The sequence below is a fragment of the Macrotis lagotis genome, chromosome 2 (assembly GCF_037893015.1).
Source record: "Macrotis lagotis isolate mMagLag1 chromosome 2, bilby.v1.9.chrom.fasta, whole genome shotgun sequence".
In the NCBI taxonomy this organism is placed as follows: domain Eukaryota; kingdom Metazoa; phylum Chordata; class Mammalia; order Peramelemorphia; family Peramelidae; genus Macrotis; species Macrotis lagotis.
In genome coordinates, this window is record NC_133659.1 from 332673203 (window position 1) to 332687309 (window position 14107).

Sequence of the window (14107 nt, forward strand, 5' to 3'; positions counted from 1 at the left end):
ATCCTAGCTCCACTGGGAGATCAGGTGGATGACTTCCTAGATCCCTGGAGTAGCTGCTTCCCTCTGAGCTCCTTCTTTCCTTCTAGGTAAGCCTCTCCCAGCCCAGGCTCACCTTTCCTTTCCATCCTTGGCTCACTCTTACACATTATACATTTCTTTCCAGCTTAGAGCAACTACCTGATTGACCTGCTGCCCTCCCTCATTCTTTTCTTGTTGAAATCGTATCTGGGCTTCAAAACCTAGAATGAGGGAGGTTTCCAGTCTTCATGATTGAGGCTTTAGAACCTGTGACTCTCTTTCCTGTGAATTTATATTCTAATTTGCATGATAGTTAATTATATTAAAACAATGAAGCTTTGGAGTTATTCCACTATTAGAAAGAGGTATATGATTAGAATTAAGATGGATTGAAATAACAGGGGATGCTCAGCTTAACAAAAATGACTTGGGTGTCAAATGATTGTTGTGACTCAGTTTGGGGAGGCCATCATGGGATGGGCTGTGCCGCTTCTGCTTGGGCCCAGTCAGACTGAGAGCTGTGTGGGCAGGTGGTGCTCCTTACTGGAGGGCTTGGAGTGGGGGCTAGCTAAGCATTTGTCCCAGCTCAGGTAGAGGGCCTCACTTCATGCTCCTGGTTCTGAGACTATTTGTAGCTTCTTCAACCTGTTTACAAGGTGAATGACTGGAACACTGGCTTCTTATTTTTCTTTTGCTTTCTTGACTGTGATTAATAGTTTGTAAATTAAAAGAAATCAGGACCAAAAAAAGGAGAATGGAAATTTGAACCCCAGGATAAGAAGGATGATAGTAGGGGAGCACCCAGAGGCCCATGAGGAGTTCTGGTCAGCAGAACCAGGTGAACTACTCCCTAGAGATTTAAGACCTGTCAAGTGTGATTCCTTCTAGCCATCTTTAAAAGGTTGTTGAGAGGGGCGGCTAGGTGGCGCAGTGGATAGAGCACCGGCCCTGGAGTCAGGAGTACCTGAATTCAAATTCGGCCTCAGACACTTCATAATTACCTAGCTGTGTGGCCTTGGACAAGTCACTTAACCCCATTTGCCTTGCAAAAAAAAACCCCTAAAAAAAATCATAGTGGGAATAATATAGTCAAACCTTGATCCTGCTTTTTCTCATTCTTTGCCTCTTTAAAGATAAACCATGAAGCAGGTCTGAGTGGTTTCAAGTTTTGGCTGACTGAGGTTTTGCTCTTTCGGTGTCTTTGGTGTTACGCATGTCCCTGAAGTGCATCACCCAATCCCTTTGACCTTTGGGACGGCGAGCCCACATGCAGAGGTGTCAGAAATGTCGGTGTCATAGTCGCTGTTTATTTTTAGAAATCATGTTGACATCTTTGCTCCCTCTTGTTTTTTTAGTTTTAGTTTCACTTTCCTTGGAAAGGGCTCTTTTTTATTCTGTTAAAGAGTTTTTCACTTAGATTAACCTTCAGACAGGAAAAACTATCAGGAGAGCTCTTGGCCAGGATGCCTTTTTCATAATTTCTTTTCTGTGAGTTCATAAATGGTTGTCAGAGCGAGCACGGTTAGAGAGCAAGGAGTCAAATGGAAACTCTTAATGGCAAAGGACACTCTTCTCCTACCAGTCACGCCTGTTACTGGTCAGAGATAACTATAGGCAAGCTTCTTCTAAAACCTTTTCAGTAATTCAGAAATAGTTTGGATTTATGGCCTAGGATGACACCAAGGAACTGTTTTTATCCTGTTCACAAATAGGAGAACAAACTCCCATGGTTTCTGCCAGAGCAAAACAGTGGATGTAAAATCAGGTTTTAAGGTGCTGGGTGAAGGAATGTCTCTAGTTTGTGAGAACATTTTGTAGCTACTAGGAGGGAGTGATTGTAAGACCCGCAGAGCCCATTAGAACCCAGGACTCCAGAGATGAGAGGATTGAAGCACATGCTGCTGGGGTTGCCCAAGGAAGCCAGTCTCCTCCCCCTTTTTGGCCTTGGTGAAGGAGGGGGCCCAGCACCTGTTAAAATCCAGAAATACTGACGTAACCTGTGGCTTTGGTGCCTTAGAAGGCTCTGATAGATGACAGCAGGCCGACAGCAATGTTCTGACCGTTATGGTCCCCAGAGTCTGTTGGCCTCTGCCGAGTTGGTCTCTACTCCCGAGCTTTTGTTCTTGCTGTTTCCTCTTGTCCGTTGCACCCTTGCCCATCTGGATGCCCCCTACCCTTCAGAGCCCAGCCCAAGACCCCACCTGGTTCATGAAGCCTCTGCAGACTCGCAGTTTACCTTGCTCTCTGACTTCTGAATTCCTGTGTATTTTTACTTAGTACCAAACAGGGTAAAATCTATAGCTTTTGCTTTGTTCCCTGCATATTAATTTTGTTTTTCTTGCTAATATATTGGGCAGCAGGACATTCTTAATAATTCCCAGTTATGTAACTTTTTTGAGTGAATTAATTTCTTCATTAGCAACTATGTTCATAGATAATACAACTGTTATTACTCCCCAAATACAGGAAATATAAGACTCAAAAAGGGAGAAGTTGATTTGTGCCTATTAAATGTCGAACTATGTCCTTGATCTTAAGTCCAGTGTCGTTTGTATAACACTAGCTCTTAGTGATTGCTTGGTTTAAAAAACAATTCTTATTTGTATTTTGAATTTCTCTCACACCTAGGCTGTAGATATGTAGATACACCAACATAAATGGCTTCGGAATTTCAGAGAAGGCATAGAGTCGACTTCCAATCAGAATATATGAGTAATTCACCATCACTTTGAAATAGAATGTAAGAAAAGAAAATGTTGAGGTTTATGACCGAGTAGCCTGTGAAGATGGAGCCCACGGAAGCTGACCAGGAGGTGGCTCTGAGAGCCGAGGGAGAGAGATGGTCACCGACCCCTGCCAACAGGGGTGCCCATCACAGAGAGACCCGCAGCCAAACAGAGGAAGAAAACCAGTCCACTATCAGAAGGATTCCTCATGATCCACAACCCACAAGAGAGGCTGCACCCATTAAGTTGTTATTCTGAGAGTTCATAAAATGGGAATGTATTCTCTGTTCCACATCCACAGAAAAAAACATTCTTGCCTTCAGGACTCTGAGAAAGAGGAAAAGGGGAATAGCACTCAGGGGCTAGGAAAAATGGAAGAGGCAGCATCGTCTGGACAGTGGAAAGATAATGACTGGAAAAGCAGCAGCTGTTCTGTAAGATTATAAAAGGACCTAGGAGGTTACTAAGGAGTGTAGGAAAACCATTTAAAATCTTCTCCCCCCATTGGTTTGTTCTGGTACTTGACTAGTCTAATAGTCTGAAATTCTTAAGCTTCTCCAGGAAGGTGGCACTTCAGGTCCATTTGCCTGTGTAAGGCAGATGTATAAGTTGCTAGTCTATCATCCAGCCTTCAGTGAGGGAGCCTCACTTATTTAGGAAATTCTGCCTCTTAGCTGGGTCTCTGGTCCTTACACATTTTTTTATGTGTCTCATCTACTTCATCTTTAAGTTCTAATTTGCAATTTTAAAAAAGAAAGAGTTTTTTAGTATCCTTGCTCAGAAATAAAGTCCCAGGCATAATCTAAAAATTTGTTAATTTATGCAAGCTTTGGAAAGGAGAGTTGATGTAAAATTTGTCCATTTCCTGGAGTTCTTTGTTATTTAAAAGCAACAGTCAACAACTTAGACAGTATTTTTGGTTTGTTACCTTGCAAAAGCATTATGACTGTATCTCAGATTCTTTATTTATTTTTGAATTTTACAATTTTCCCCCTAATCTCGCTCCCCCCCCACACAGAAGGCAGTCTTGTAGTCTTTACATTGTTTCCATGCTGTTCATTGATCTAAAATGAATGTGTTGTTTATCTCAAATTCTTAACAAACTTGCATATTTGTGACAAAGTCGTTTGGCTACTGTGTAATGCACCTTTGGTTTTAGCATTATTGGGAGTCTAGATATTTAACTGGTCCTGGCTGACGTGGTGCTTGTCCTGATATGTGCCTCTTCTGCTGATCATGTTGTGTAAGACTTTGGCTCTTGGAGACCGATTTCCTGGAGGAGGGAGAACAGGGGGACTCTTGGTCCAACCCCTGAGAACTTCTTTTTTTCCTCCTCTACCCCCATCTCTATCTTCAGACTTGAAGTCAGATGAGTAGCCAAGAGAAGAGAAACACGTTTTCCTATATTCCTTGATAAAAGCTGGATCCTGGAGCTTCAGAGTGTTGTAAATGGCGGCTGCCATTGCAGAGTATGGATTTTGTTAGATTTGGAAGAGGATGTTAGGTTAGCAGCCCACCCCACTAATATTCGGAAACTGAGGGGGCTTGGTTAATATTGCTATTTTATACTAGGTATTTTAGGAGGTTGCTGCAGAGAAAACCCTTTTTATGTCACCTTAATGCACCTTAAAGCCCTTCCAAATGTGGACTTTGGACTAGCGCCCTGATCCACATGTCACAGACTTTGGGCAGTGACTTCAAATGCCAATTCGACATGAATATCCAGAGAATATCAGAATAGGAAAGCCACTTGGTCTTCAGGCAAATCTTATCACCTAGGGGAAGTGAAGCCTGGGGTCCCTTGCTGGGCTGACAAAACAGCTGTGGTCCTTCCTGTGTCTTTGTGACCTCTAGTGGGTTGTGTGGCTCCGGACTTTTCAAACCCTCCCCAAGTCCCTCTGAGTTGGTGCCATGAACTCAACTCTGTCATCTTTTTGGCAACTGGAATTAAAGGAGGAAGATTTGTTTGTTTTAGTAAAGATCCAAACTTATACTTTTTTGTTTTCTAAGAAATATTATTATTTTGTTGGACTTTGCATCCCGATGTTACCGTGTTAGATTCCTTTAGCTTTTGTGGCCTCTTAGAGATTTGACTGTTTGGGATCTACTATGCTTTTTTTGGGAGGGGTTCGATACAGAATATGATGAGATGCTTCCCTTTCTCTCCTCTCTCCGCCGTTCTCATCGGGCCTCAGTCCCTGCCTATTGTTTGATAGTGTTACTATAGACACCACTGATTGAGATTTTTTTTCTTTTCGTTTCAGATTTTCTTTTTGCACTGAATGTAGCCTGGATTGATCCTCACGGGCTTTAAGAGCCCTGGGATACTGTCAAAGGTAAGCCCCTTCCATTTGTATCTTTCTGAACTGAGAAATGTGGAAAATAAGCCAGTATTCTGAGCCATCACTGGCTCCCCATTGCACCCAGAATGATAGGGAATATGATAGGAAGAAAGCAGATGGCAAAGAAGTTGGATGGGATAGAGAAGTCAGGAGAAGATTTTATTTTCAAAAGTAGGATGACTGAAGCACATGTGGAAATAGGACCACATATTTAATTTGGAAGGAACCTTCACGGACATCCAGTCCAACTCCCTCCTTTGCCAGGTGAGAAAGTTGAGGCTCAAAGAGGTTTTAAGTGACCAAGATGACTTAGCAGAGTTAGATTTTGGACCTCCAGATACAGTAATGTAGCTCCTGGCAAGAGCCAGTGGTAGAGGAGAGATCAAGGGATGATTGGCAGAGCAGCGTCTTAGAGGAGGCATCAGAGATCAGATCAAGGATGTGGATTCCTCTAAAATAGGAAGAAAGAAGTAGAGATTAGAGATGAAAATGAAATATGGCACTGAGAAATGAATTATGGGTAGAAGATGGAAGGCTGTACTCAGTAAACAAGATGTAGTCTGGTGTGGCTGCTGTATAGGGATAGAAAAGAACAAGTCCTGTGTACAGGTATGAACCAGTGTCAAGGGGACAGGTTAAAAGGGAGGTTAAGACTGGGGAGGGGAATAGTCCCCAGCAAAACAAATGTCCTGATCCTTGCAGCTGGAGGAGGAGTTGAAAAGAGGAAAAGACAAGAATTCAACCCTACATAGGTGTCCTTGATTACCTTTTAGACAGCAAAGGGGAGTCTGAACAACTGCAGTCTGCAAATAGGATGGAATATTATTACCCTGTGAAAAGTGACTGGAGAAAGAAATTTGGAGAATCCTGAGTTGTTTGAATTGATGCAGAAAAGTGAACCAGGAGAACCATGAGGAGAGCATTGTGGTTATGAAACACCCATTTGGAAGACCTAGGAACTCTGACCACTGCTGTGTCTAGTCCCTTGTCCCCAGGACAGAGAATGAAGGATGTCACCCACCTGCTAGCAGAGAGGTTGGGGATGCAGGGGTGGAAAAGGACAAACATTTTCGGACATGGCCATGCATAGAGTTGTTTTGTTTGGTTAGCTTATTTGTTCCAGGTTTTTTCAATTGGGGAGTGATTAGCAACAGTGGTATTTTCCCCAAAGAGTACCACTGTCTCATTTTTAAACATTCACAAGAGAGAGAGAGAGAAAAGATGAAATTTCAGAAAGAAGTGCTGACATTGAGGGCAGTTTTGTTTGACCTTGTACAAGTGATGAGGCCTCATAGAGAATTGTCTGTTTGCCTTCTATGTACATGGAAATGCTCCTTTTGAGGGCATAAGATGAGTGAGCATGTCCCCTTCTCTCCCGGCCTTTTGATGGATGGGCCTCTGTTGAAGGAAACCTTGGATCAACAACACCGAAGGCAGTAGCCCCTCCTTTTCCAGGCCTTCTCTTCCTTGCTGACTGTTTTCATTGCATTAGATCATTGCTCTCCTTTGTCTTCAGAGAGAACCACCTGCTGCTGTTTCTCCCTCCTCCAAGCCCTTCAGTTGCTTCTCTTGCCGTACCCCTTGAGATGGCTCTTGTTGCAGTTTCTTCCCTCCATCCACTCATCTCCTTTGGCATTCTTATTTAACTTTCAGAACTTCAGATAGCACCTCTATGATGTTGCAGGGCCAACACAAGCATTTATTTAAGTACGTATTTATTAAGCTGGATGCTGAACACCATGCAGGCCCTGGGGGAGGCAGAACCTTAGGAATAGACTCTCGTGGGGTTTACAGTCTAGGAAGGAGGTTTGCCATCCGCCTGATGGTGAAAGAGGAGAGTTGGACTGGAGAAATAGCGTATCAAATATTGCTGCTAACCATAACAGAAGGCTTCTTTAGAAGCCTGAATGGAAACTGGAGTGCATGGAAAGGAATAGTAATGATAATAATGATAGCTAGTGTTTAAATAGTACTGGAAGAAGAATGCTTTTCTTTTCTTCTTTTTTAAAAGATTTTATTTATTTTGAGTTTTACGATTTTTTACTTAATCTTGCTTCCCTCCATGTTACACATTGATCCAAATTGAGTGTGATGAGAGAGAAATCATATCCTTAAGGGAGAGACATAAAGTATAAGAGATAGAAAGATCAGACAATAAGATATCAGATTTTTTTTTAAAATTGAAGGTAATATTCCTTGGTCTTTGTTTATACTCCATAGTTCTTTCTCTGGATACAGATGGTATTCTTCATCACAGAGAGCCCCAAATTGTCCCTGGTTGTTGCACTGGTGGAATAAGCGAGTCCATTAAGTCCATCACCCCCATGTTGCTGTTAGAGTGTACAGTGTTTTTCTGGTTCTGCTCATCTCACTCAGCATCAGTTCATGCAAATCCCTCCAGGCTTCCCCAAATTCCCATTCCTCCTGGTTTCCAGTAGAACAGTAGTGTTCCATGACATACATAAACCACAGTTTGCTAAGCCGTTCCCCAGTTGAAGGATATTTACTTGATTTCCAATTCTTTGCCACCACAAACAGGGCTGCTATGAATATTTTTGTACAAGTGATGTTTTTACCCTTTTTCATCATCACTTCCAGGTATAGACCTAGTAGTGGTATTGCTGGATCAAAGGGGATGCATACTTTTGTTGCCCTTTGGGCGTAGTTCTAAATTTCTCTCCAGAAGGGTTGGGTGAGTTCACAGCTCCACCAACAATGTATCAGCGTCCCAGATTTCCCACAACCCTTCCAGCAATGGTCATTGTCCTTTTTGGTCATATTGGCCAGTCTGAGAGGTGTGAGGTGGTACTTCAGAGATGCTTTAATTTGCATTTCTCTAATAAGTATTGATTTAGAGCAATTTTTCATATGACTATGGATTGCTTTGATTTCATCTGTAAATTGCTTTGACCATTTGTCAATTGCGGAATGGCTTTTTTTTTAATTTGACTCAGTTCTCTGTATATTTTAGAAATGAGTCCTTTGTCAGAAATACTAGTAGTAAAGATTGTTTCCCAATTTACTACATTTCTTTTGATCTTGGTTACAGTGGTTTTGTCTGTGCAAAAGCTTTTTAATTTAATGTAATCAAAATCATCTAGTTGGTTTTTGGTGATGTTCTCCAACTCTTCCTTAGTCATAAACTGCTCCCCTTTCCATAGATCTGACAGGTAGACTAGTCCTTGATCTTCTAATTTGCTTATAGTATTGTTTTTTATGTCTAAATCCTGTACCCATTTGGATCTTATCTTGGTAAAGGGTGCTAGGTGTTCTAAATTTAGAAGAGTGGTTTTCAATTATTAGCTTATCACAACCAGGGGAGCAGGGTCAGTTATTATCTCATTTCACAGATGAGGAAACTGAGTAAGGCAGTGGCCAAGTGACTTGCCCAGCTTTGGTGTCTCAGCTTGGGGGGGGGGGGGTGGATCCAAGGCAGAATTTGAGCATAGGCCTTCCTCTCTTTCAATTCAGTTCTCTGTGCACCACACAGAGCTGTGGTTAAGGATTTTCTGTTTATAAGAAGATTATCAGGAGCTTGAGGCAAGGGAGAGGATGATGCAGAGGACCTGCCCTGCCAGTCTCTGCTTTGCAGCTGTCTCACCAAGCCACTGACCCAGAGGTCTGCCTTGCTCTGGTGGTCACCCCAGTATTGCTTAGCTTTGTGAAAGAGACATTTACTTCAAAGACCCTGTTTTTCCTCCCCTCCCACACAGCTCGATTGTTGGGGAGAGAGGCTTGATCTCATTTAGTTCTGATACAGCATGAGTCCCCAAGTTCCCATCTGTGCTTGGCATCTCTGCTAGACAGGTCTTCATCTCCACTTCCCTGGGCAGGCATTCCAAAGGTCACTCCTTACTCCTCTGGGCATCATTGCCACCCTGACTCTGGAATGTAGAAATGCCACGGTGCCATTTTGACTTTTCAGACACCCAAGGTCAGAGTCATGTGACAAGTGAGCCCAGACTCTTTGAAGGCCTCTCCTCTGTGGGGAGCTCTCCTTCCAGTCAAGGCCATTCTCAGGCCAGATAGACTGTCCACCCCCACCCACCCCATTTTAACTGATTCCCCCTGTCCCTGCTTCCTTCCTGAGATCCTCCCCCTTTCCTTCCTCCTTCCTTCCACTTCAGGAAGTGCTTTGCTTAGCCCCCCTTCACATGCTACAGAAATGAACTGTAGAGTTTCTTGTGGCTCGGGCTCTTTCTTTGACTAGATCACAAGAGAAGCAGGGGCTGTCTCATCTTCATCTGAATTTCCTTTTCCTTTTCCTCTTCTGTGTGCACACAGTCCAGAAATGTTTCTGGAAGAGTCTGTCTCCAATGCCTCCTCAGGAGGATAGTGCCCTTGGCTCATTCTGCCCCGGGCCTCGTCTCTGTCTGTCTTTTCATCGACAGCTTCTTGTAAGCTATATGAGAGGAGGGTTTTGTCCGTTTTTGTTCCTGGAAGATTATCTCAAATAGTGTGTCCAACCTCCTAGGCTCTCGTGTGTGTTTGATGGATGAGTGAATAGTTACCCTTTAGAGACATGGATGGAAATTTAAACCGTGAATCGCAGCACTTCACCTATTTGGAGTGTATATACACCAGACCAGGTACAGATGTATTCCAAGTACTGGAATGGAGAATATAAAAGTTGGTGACCATTTGCCCCAGACTATGAAACTGAGGACCCAGTATGCTTGGTCACTGACTTTGAGATCAGATTTGAGCATAATTCTGAACATTCAATTAGTCTGTCGTCTCATTTGTTTTCAAACGGAGAGGAGCTTTTTAAAATCTGTTTCCTCTAAACATTATGGGACAACTCAGATAGCTGCCCTGGTGTAGTAGGGTCATCAACATGTATTGAGCCTTCTGTGCTGAGTGTTTTCTAGGACTGCCCATGTGGTCAGCATTGGCCATATGTTCAGACCTAGTGATCGATCTGAGTCAAATGATACAGCAGAGTCAGAATTCAGACAGAGACATGGCCTTAGTCCTGGGATGATGCCTTCTCCAGCCGTCACTTGGTCACTTCCAACTCTTCTAGGACCACCCTTCTTCCCCCTTCTGCTTCCTTAGATTAAGTGACTGCCTTGACCTGATGCTTTCCTAATATTCAGATCCCACCAACATCCTCCCCCATCCAGGCCTTTCCACTCCCTATCAATAGGAACCAATTTTACCCAAATCCACCTGAGATGCCATTGTCCCAGCCAATGGTGTCTGGAGCCTGGATCTAGTTGAGATAGGTTGGGCCTGCCTGGCAAGGAGGACATCACAGTGCAGGCAGCCAGGATTCCCTGAACCCTGGGGAAAGGAGCCAGGCCTGCAGGGTCCATGGGCATTGCTTCCCACCAGACTTGCCTTCCATCTGGGGTCTTAAAGGAAGACAAACTTGGGTCATTGAGGGAGAGAGGGCATTTCAGACAACAGTGGAGGGGTAGGCACAAAGAATGTGTCAAGTCACCAAGTCTGGGCCAGGAAAGTTGTGTGGAGCTGAGGGTGGACAGTGCTATTTGGTGGCAGCAGAGCTTTGGAGACGGGGCAACCCAAGAGATAGAGTTCAATTTTTGACATGCAAGTGTGGGAAGATTTCTGGCAAGAAATCTATATTTGCGAGTTCATTTAGGCAATAAGTTTTGTTGAGTGTCTCCTCTGAAGAGGAAGCACATAGAAAAAGTTCAGGCCCTGCCCCCCCCCCCCCAAAACAGGATTAAGGGTTGAAAATAGGCTGCTGAGGAGAGCTGCAGGAGAAACCTAAAGAAGGGGGGATGGTTTAGAGTAGTTTGATAAGCTTTGCATTGAGCTGCATCCCAGAGCAGAGGAAGTTTCCTAGAAAGGAGTAGGGCACATGAGCAGCAGACAGGTAGCAGCTGGGCATCTCCTGAGCACTCTCAGAGCTCATTTCCAGCTTGCTGTTCGAACCCACAGTTGAAGTGTTAGCTTTCACAGAAAGAGAAGCGAAGGACTAGGCCCCTTCATCTTCTCTCTCTAGACACTAACTGGGAAGTAAAGAGTAGTCTTCCACGGTTCCTGGGAATATGACTGTAGAGAGACCCTATACTGGGAACTGCCCGCCATGTCTGCAGCTTCCTGGGCTTGGGCCATGCCTCAGCGAAGCAGGACGGTGGCAATGAGGACTTCCTGCCATCTTCTCTTCCTTGAGGGGCAAGCATGAAGTCTTCTCTTGTTTTTTGCCCTTTGGATACTGCTTGATGTGGCCCCTTAGAAGGAAGGGGAATCTGCTTGCAGATCAGCAGTAATGGCTATTGAAGCCACATGAACAAGTGAAGACCTTGGAAACAGGGACAGATTACCCAGAGGAGACATGCTTTAGGCTCTTTCGTGTTATATTCTAGATGGGGGGGGGCACTTAAAAATGACCAGGTTTGAAAAAATAATTGTACTTGGATTAGAGAAGTGATTTGTCTTCTATATTTGAATAATTATTCCTTAGGGAATCTAGTTTTTGATTGATTATAAACAATAGTTTCAGAAATTTAAAAATCTGTCAAGCTTTAATAAAATTGCATAGAAATTGTTTCCATGTGTATATATACACACACACATGATCATCATCATGAACTTGACTCATTTAATCATTTTTAGAGGAAAAATGGCAGCTTTTGGCTCCACACAGGATTGTCTCCATTTGAATGTCCCAATTGACACCTGAAACTTAACATGTCAAAAACTGAACTCAGTTTCTTGGGCTGTCCAGTCCTCTCTTCATACTAGCCCTGAGAAAACAATTCTACCTAACTTATGTGCTGTTCATTTTCTAAAGAACATTTGTATTTTTTTTTAAATGTAGGTATGGTAACTACAACACATTCTACCAGCACCACCTAATGAAACACTGAAAATGTTAAGCAGAAACTGTCAGCTAAAGGGGCCCAAGCAATTGAAATACCTAGCCAAATAAAACCGAAAAATCTGGCTTTGTTCAGTGCCCCCATTCCCCCGACCTCACAAAATAAACTGCCAACTCATTAAAGGCCAACACTTGAGTTATTCATGGTCCCAGGCGCATGTGATTTCAGCAAATCCTTTGAAAACAACATATTCTTCTTTTGTGTAGCAATTTCATTGTATTTTTTCCTTTCTCCTTTCTGCTTCTTTTAGGCCGTATTTGTGTGTTTCTGCAGAGTTTTGCACAGATTCTGTTCCCATGCAAACCGATGAGGGAGAAATATTGGAAGAAAGCTGCTCCGAGGTCAGTGAAGGACTAAGGGGGTCAGTGGTTGGGTCAGCTGGACGCAGAGAGGGGAAATCATGGGAACAGCAGGCTCCTTGTGGGCTGAGTTTGATCAAGCACTGTTCTGGCCTGGTTGTCTTACACCTCACCTGTAGGGGAGCATGATATATTCTAAATCACAGTTCAGTTTGATACTTGTTTAAGATTTATTTCAAGTAAATTTTCATTGAAGAATGATCTGCTACATTAAGAAGTTCCTCTGAAGCAAACCCTTCCCTAGGCCTCAGTCTTCTCCTCTGCAGGGGAGTGGCCAGTTGGTGTCCTATGAAATCCCTTCCACCTCTGTGGCCACATGTGTTATGGAACACTCATCAACAGAAACATTGAATCTCCCCAGCCAGCTAACCAAATTTCAAAATAGATTTTAATTAAATGGAACTATTGGGAGCTCTCTCTCCACTGTCCCGTCCCCCCCCAAGCACACATCCCCCAAGTTTCTCCAGTTCTTGTGGTAGCCCTTCTGTCTACCCATGGAGTTGTATTCTTTTCTAGGATTGCAAAATCATTCCCTTCCTTAGATGTTTTCCCTGGGCTTCTCGGACCCAGGCTATTTCTTCAGGTAGGTGCTCTTTTGTTCCTTGTGTCCTCCTTTTCTCTACCAAGGACAGCTGACCAGGTTCTCCTCCTTTATTGTTTCTTCTCAATTGATTTTGGCTGCATATCATCCAGAGTTACTCTGGAGGGTTTTTCAGTGCAAAGCCAGGTTGGGGAAGGGAGTGGTCTATTTGCAACCATGATAAGCATCTGGGTCTTTTCCCATAGGGATTCCCAGAGTGAGTGAAACTGGACTGGAAAAAAAATGACATCTAGGAAAGAGCCTTGACTTTGATCTCAGACCTGGGTTCACTTGCACCTCTTGGGGCTTTCTACCATTGACGCTGGGCAACCACTTAACCTTCCTGGATCTCAGTTTCCTCATCTTTAAAATGAAGGGTTTGGATCTGATGGCTTCAGAAATCTGCTCATACAATTAGCACATTGGTTCAAACTTTTATCTCCCTCTAACCTAGAATACTGTTAGAGTGTCCTGATTGGTCTTTTTGATTCTAGACTCCTTCTTTTTAATCAATCTCATTCTAGCCCCACTTCCTGCCTCCCTCATTTATAGAAAAAAAAAATAGATTTAAGTTTCACACATTTAAAAATGACTGTTGTTTGTCATTCAGTCATATCTGACTCTCTGTGATCCTATGAACCCAGTATACAAAGGCCTTCTGTCTTTTTTCTACCTCTCATGTTTTTGTTTCCATGATAACATGATACATCCATCCATCTCAGCCCCTGTCTTATCCTTTTCTTTTTACCTTCAGTCTTTCTTAACATCAGGGTCTTTTCTGGTGAGTCCCATCTTCTCATCCTGTGGCCAAAGTATTTAAGCTTCAGCTTCAGTATTTGACCCTCCAGTGAAAAATCTGAATTAATTTTTTTTTAAAGTATTGACTGAGTAGAACTCTTGTTGCCTAGGGATTTTCAAAAGCCTTCTTCAATACCACAATTCAAAAACATCAACTCTGGGGCAATATGCTTTCTTTATAGGCCAATTTTGCCAGCCATATATTACTACTGGAAAAATCCATAGCTTTGACTTTATGGATCCTTTATCAGCAAGCCTTTTAGTCTTCTGTACAAATTTGCCACAGCCTTTCTTCCGAGAAGCAAGTGCAATGATCTTTGAGCCCAACAAAATAAAATCTGACACTGCTTCCGTTTCTTCTCCATCTATTTGCCAGGAAGTGATGAGATCAGTTGCTAAAATCTGAGTTTTTTGGTGTTAAACTTCAAGC

At 43.1% G+C, this 14107-nt stretch overlaps 1 protein-coding gene across 3 annotated transcripts in view; it reads left to right on the forward strand.

Annotated features, from left to right (window-relative positions):
• Window positions 1-14107, forward strand: part of TNRC6B (trinucleotide repeat containing adaptor 6B) — a 218834-nt gene that overhangs the window by 29159 nt on the left and 175568 nt on the right. For all 3 annotated transcript variants that reach the window (XM_074226984.1, XM_074226986.1, XM_074226992.1), the window contains exons 2-3: window positions 5009-5080; window positions 12191-12281. In XM_074226984.1, coding sequence (XP_074083085.1) covers window positions 12237-12281 — 45 coding nt within the window. In that variant the 5' untranslated portion in view covers window positions 5009-5080; window positions 12191-12236. The remainder of the gene's footprint in view (window positions 1-5008; window positions 5081-12190; window positions 12282-14107) is intronic.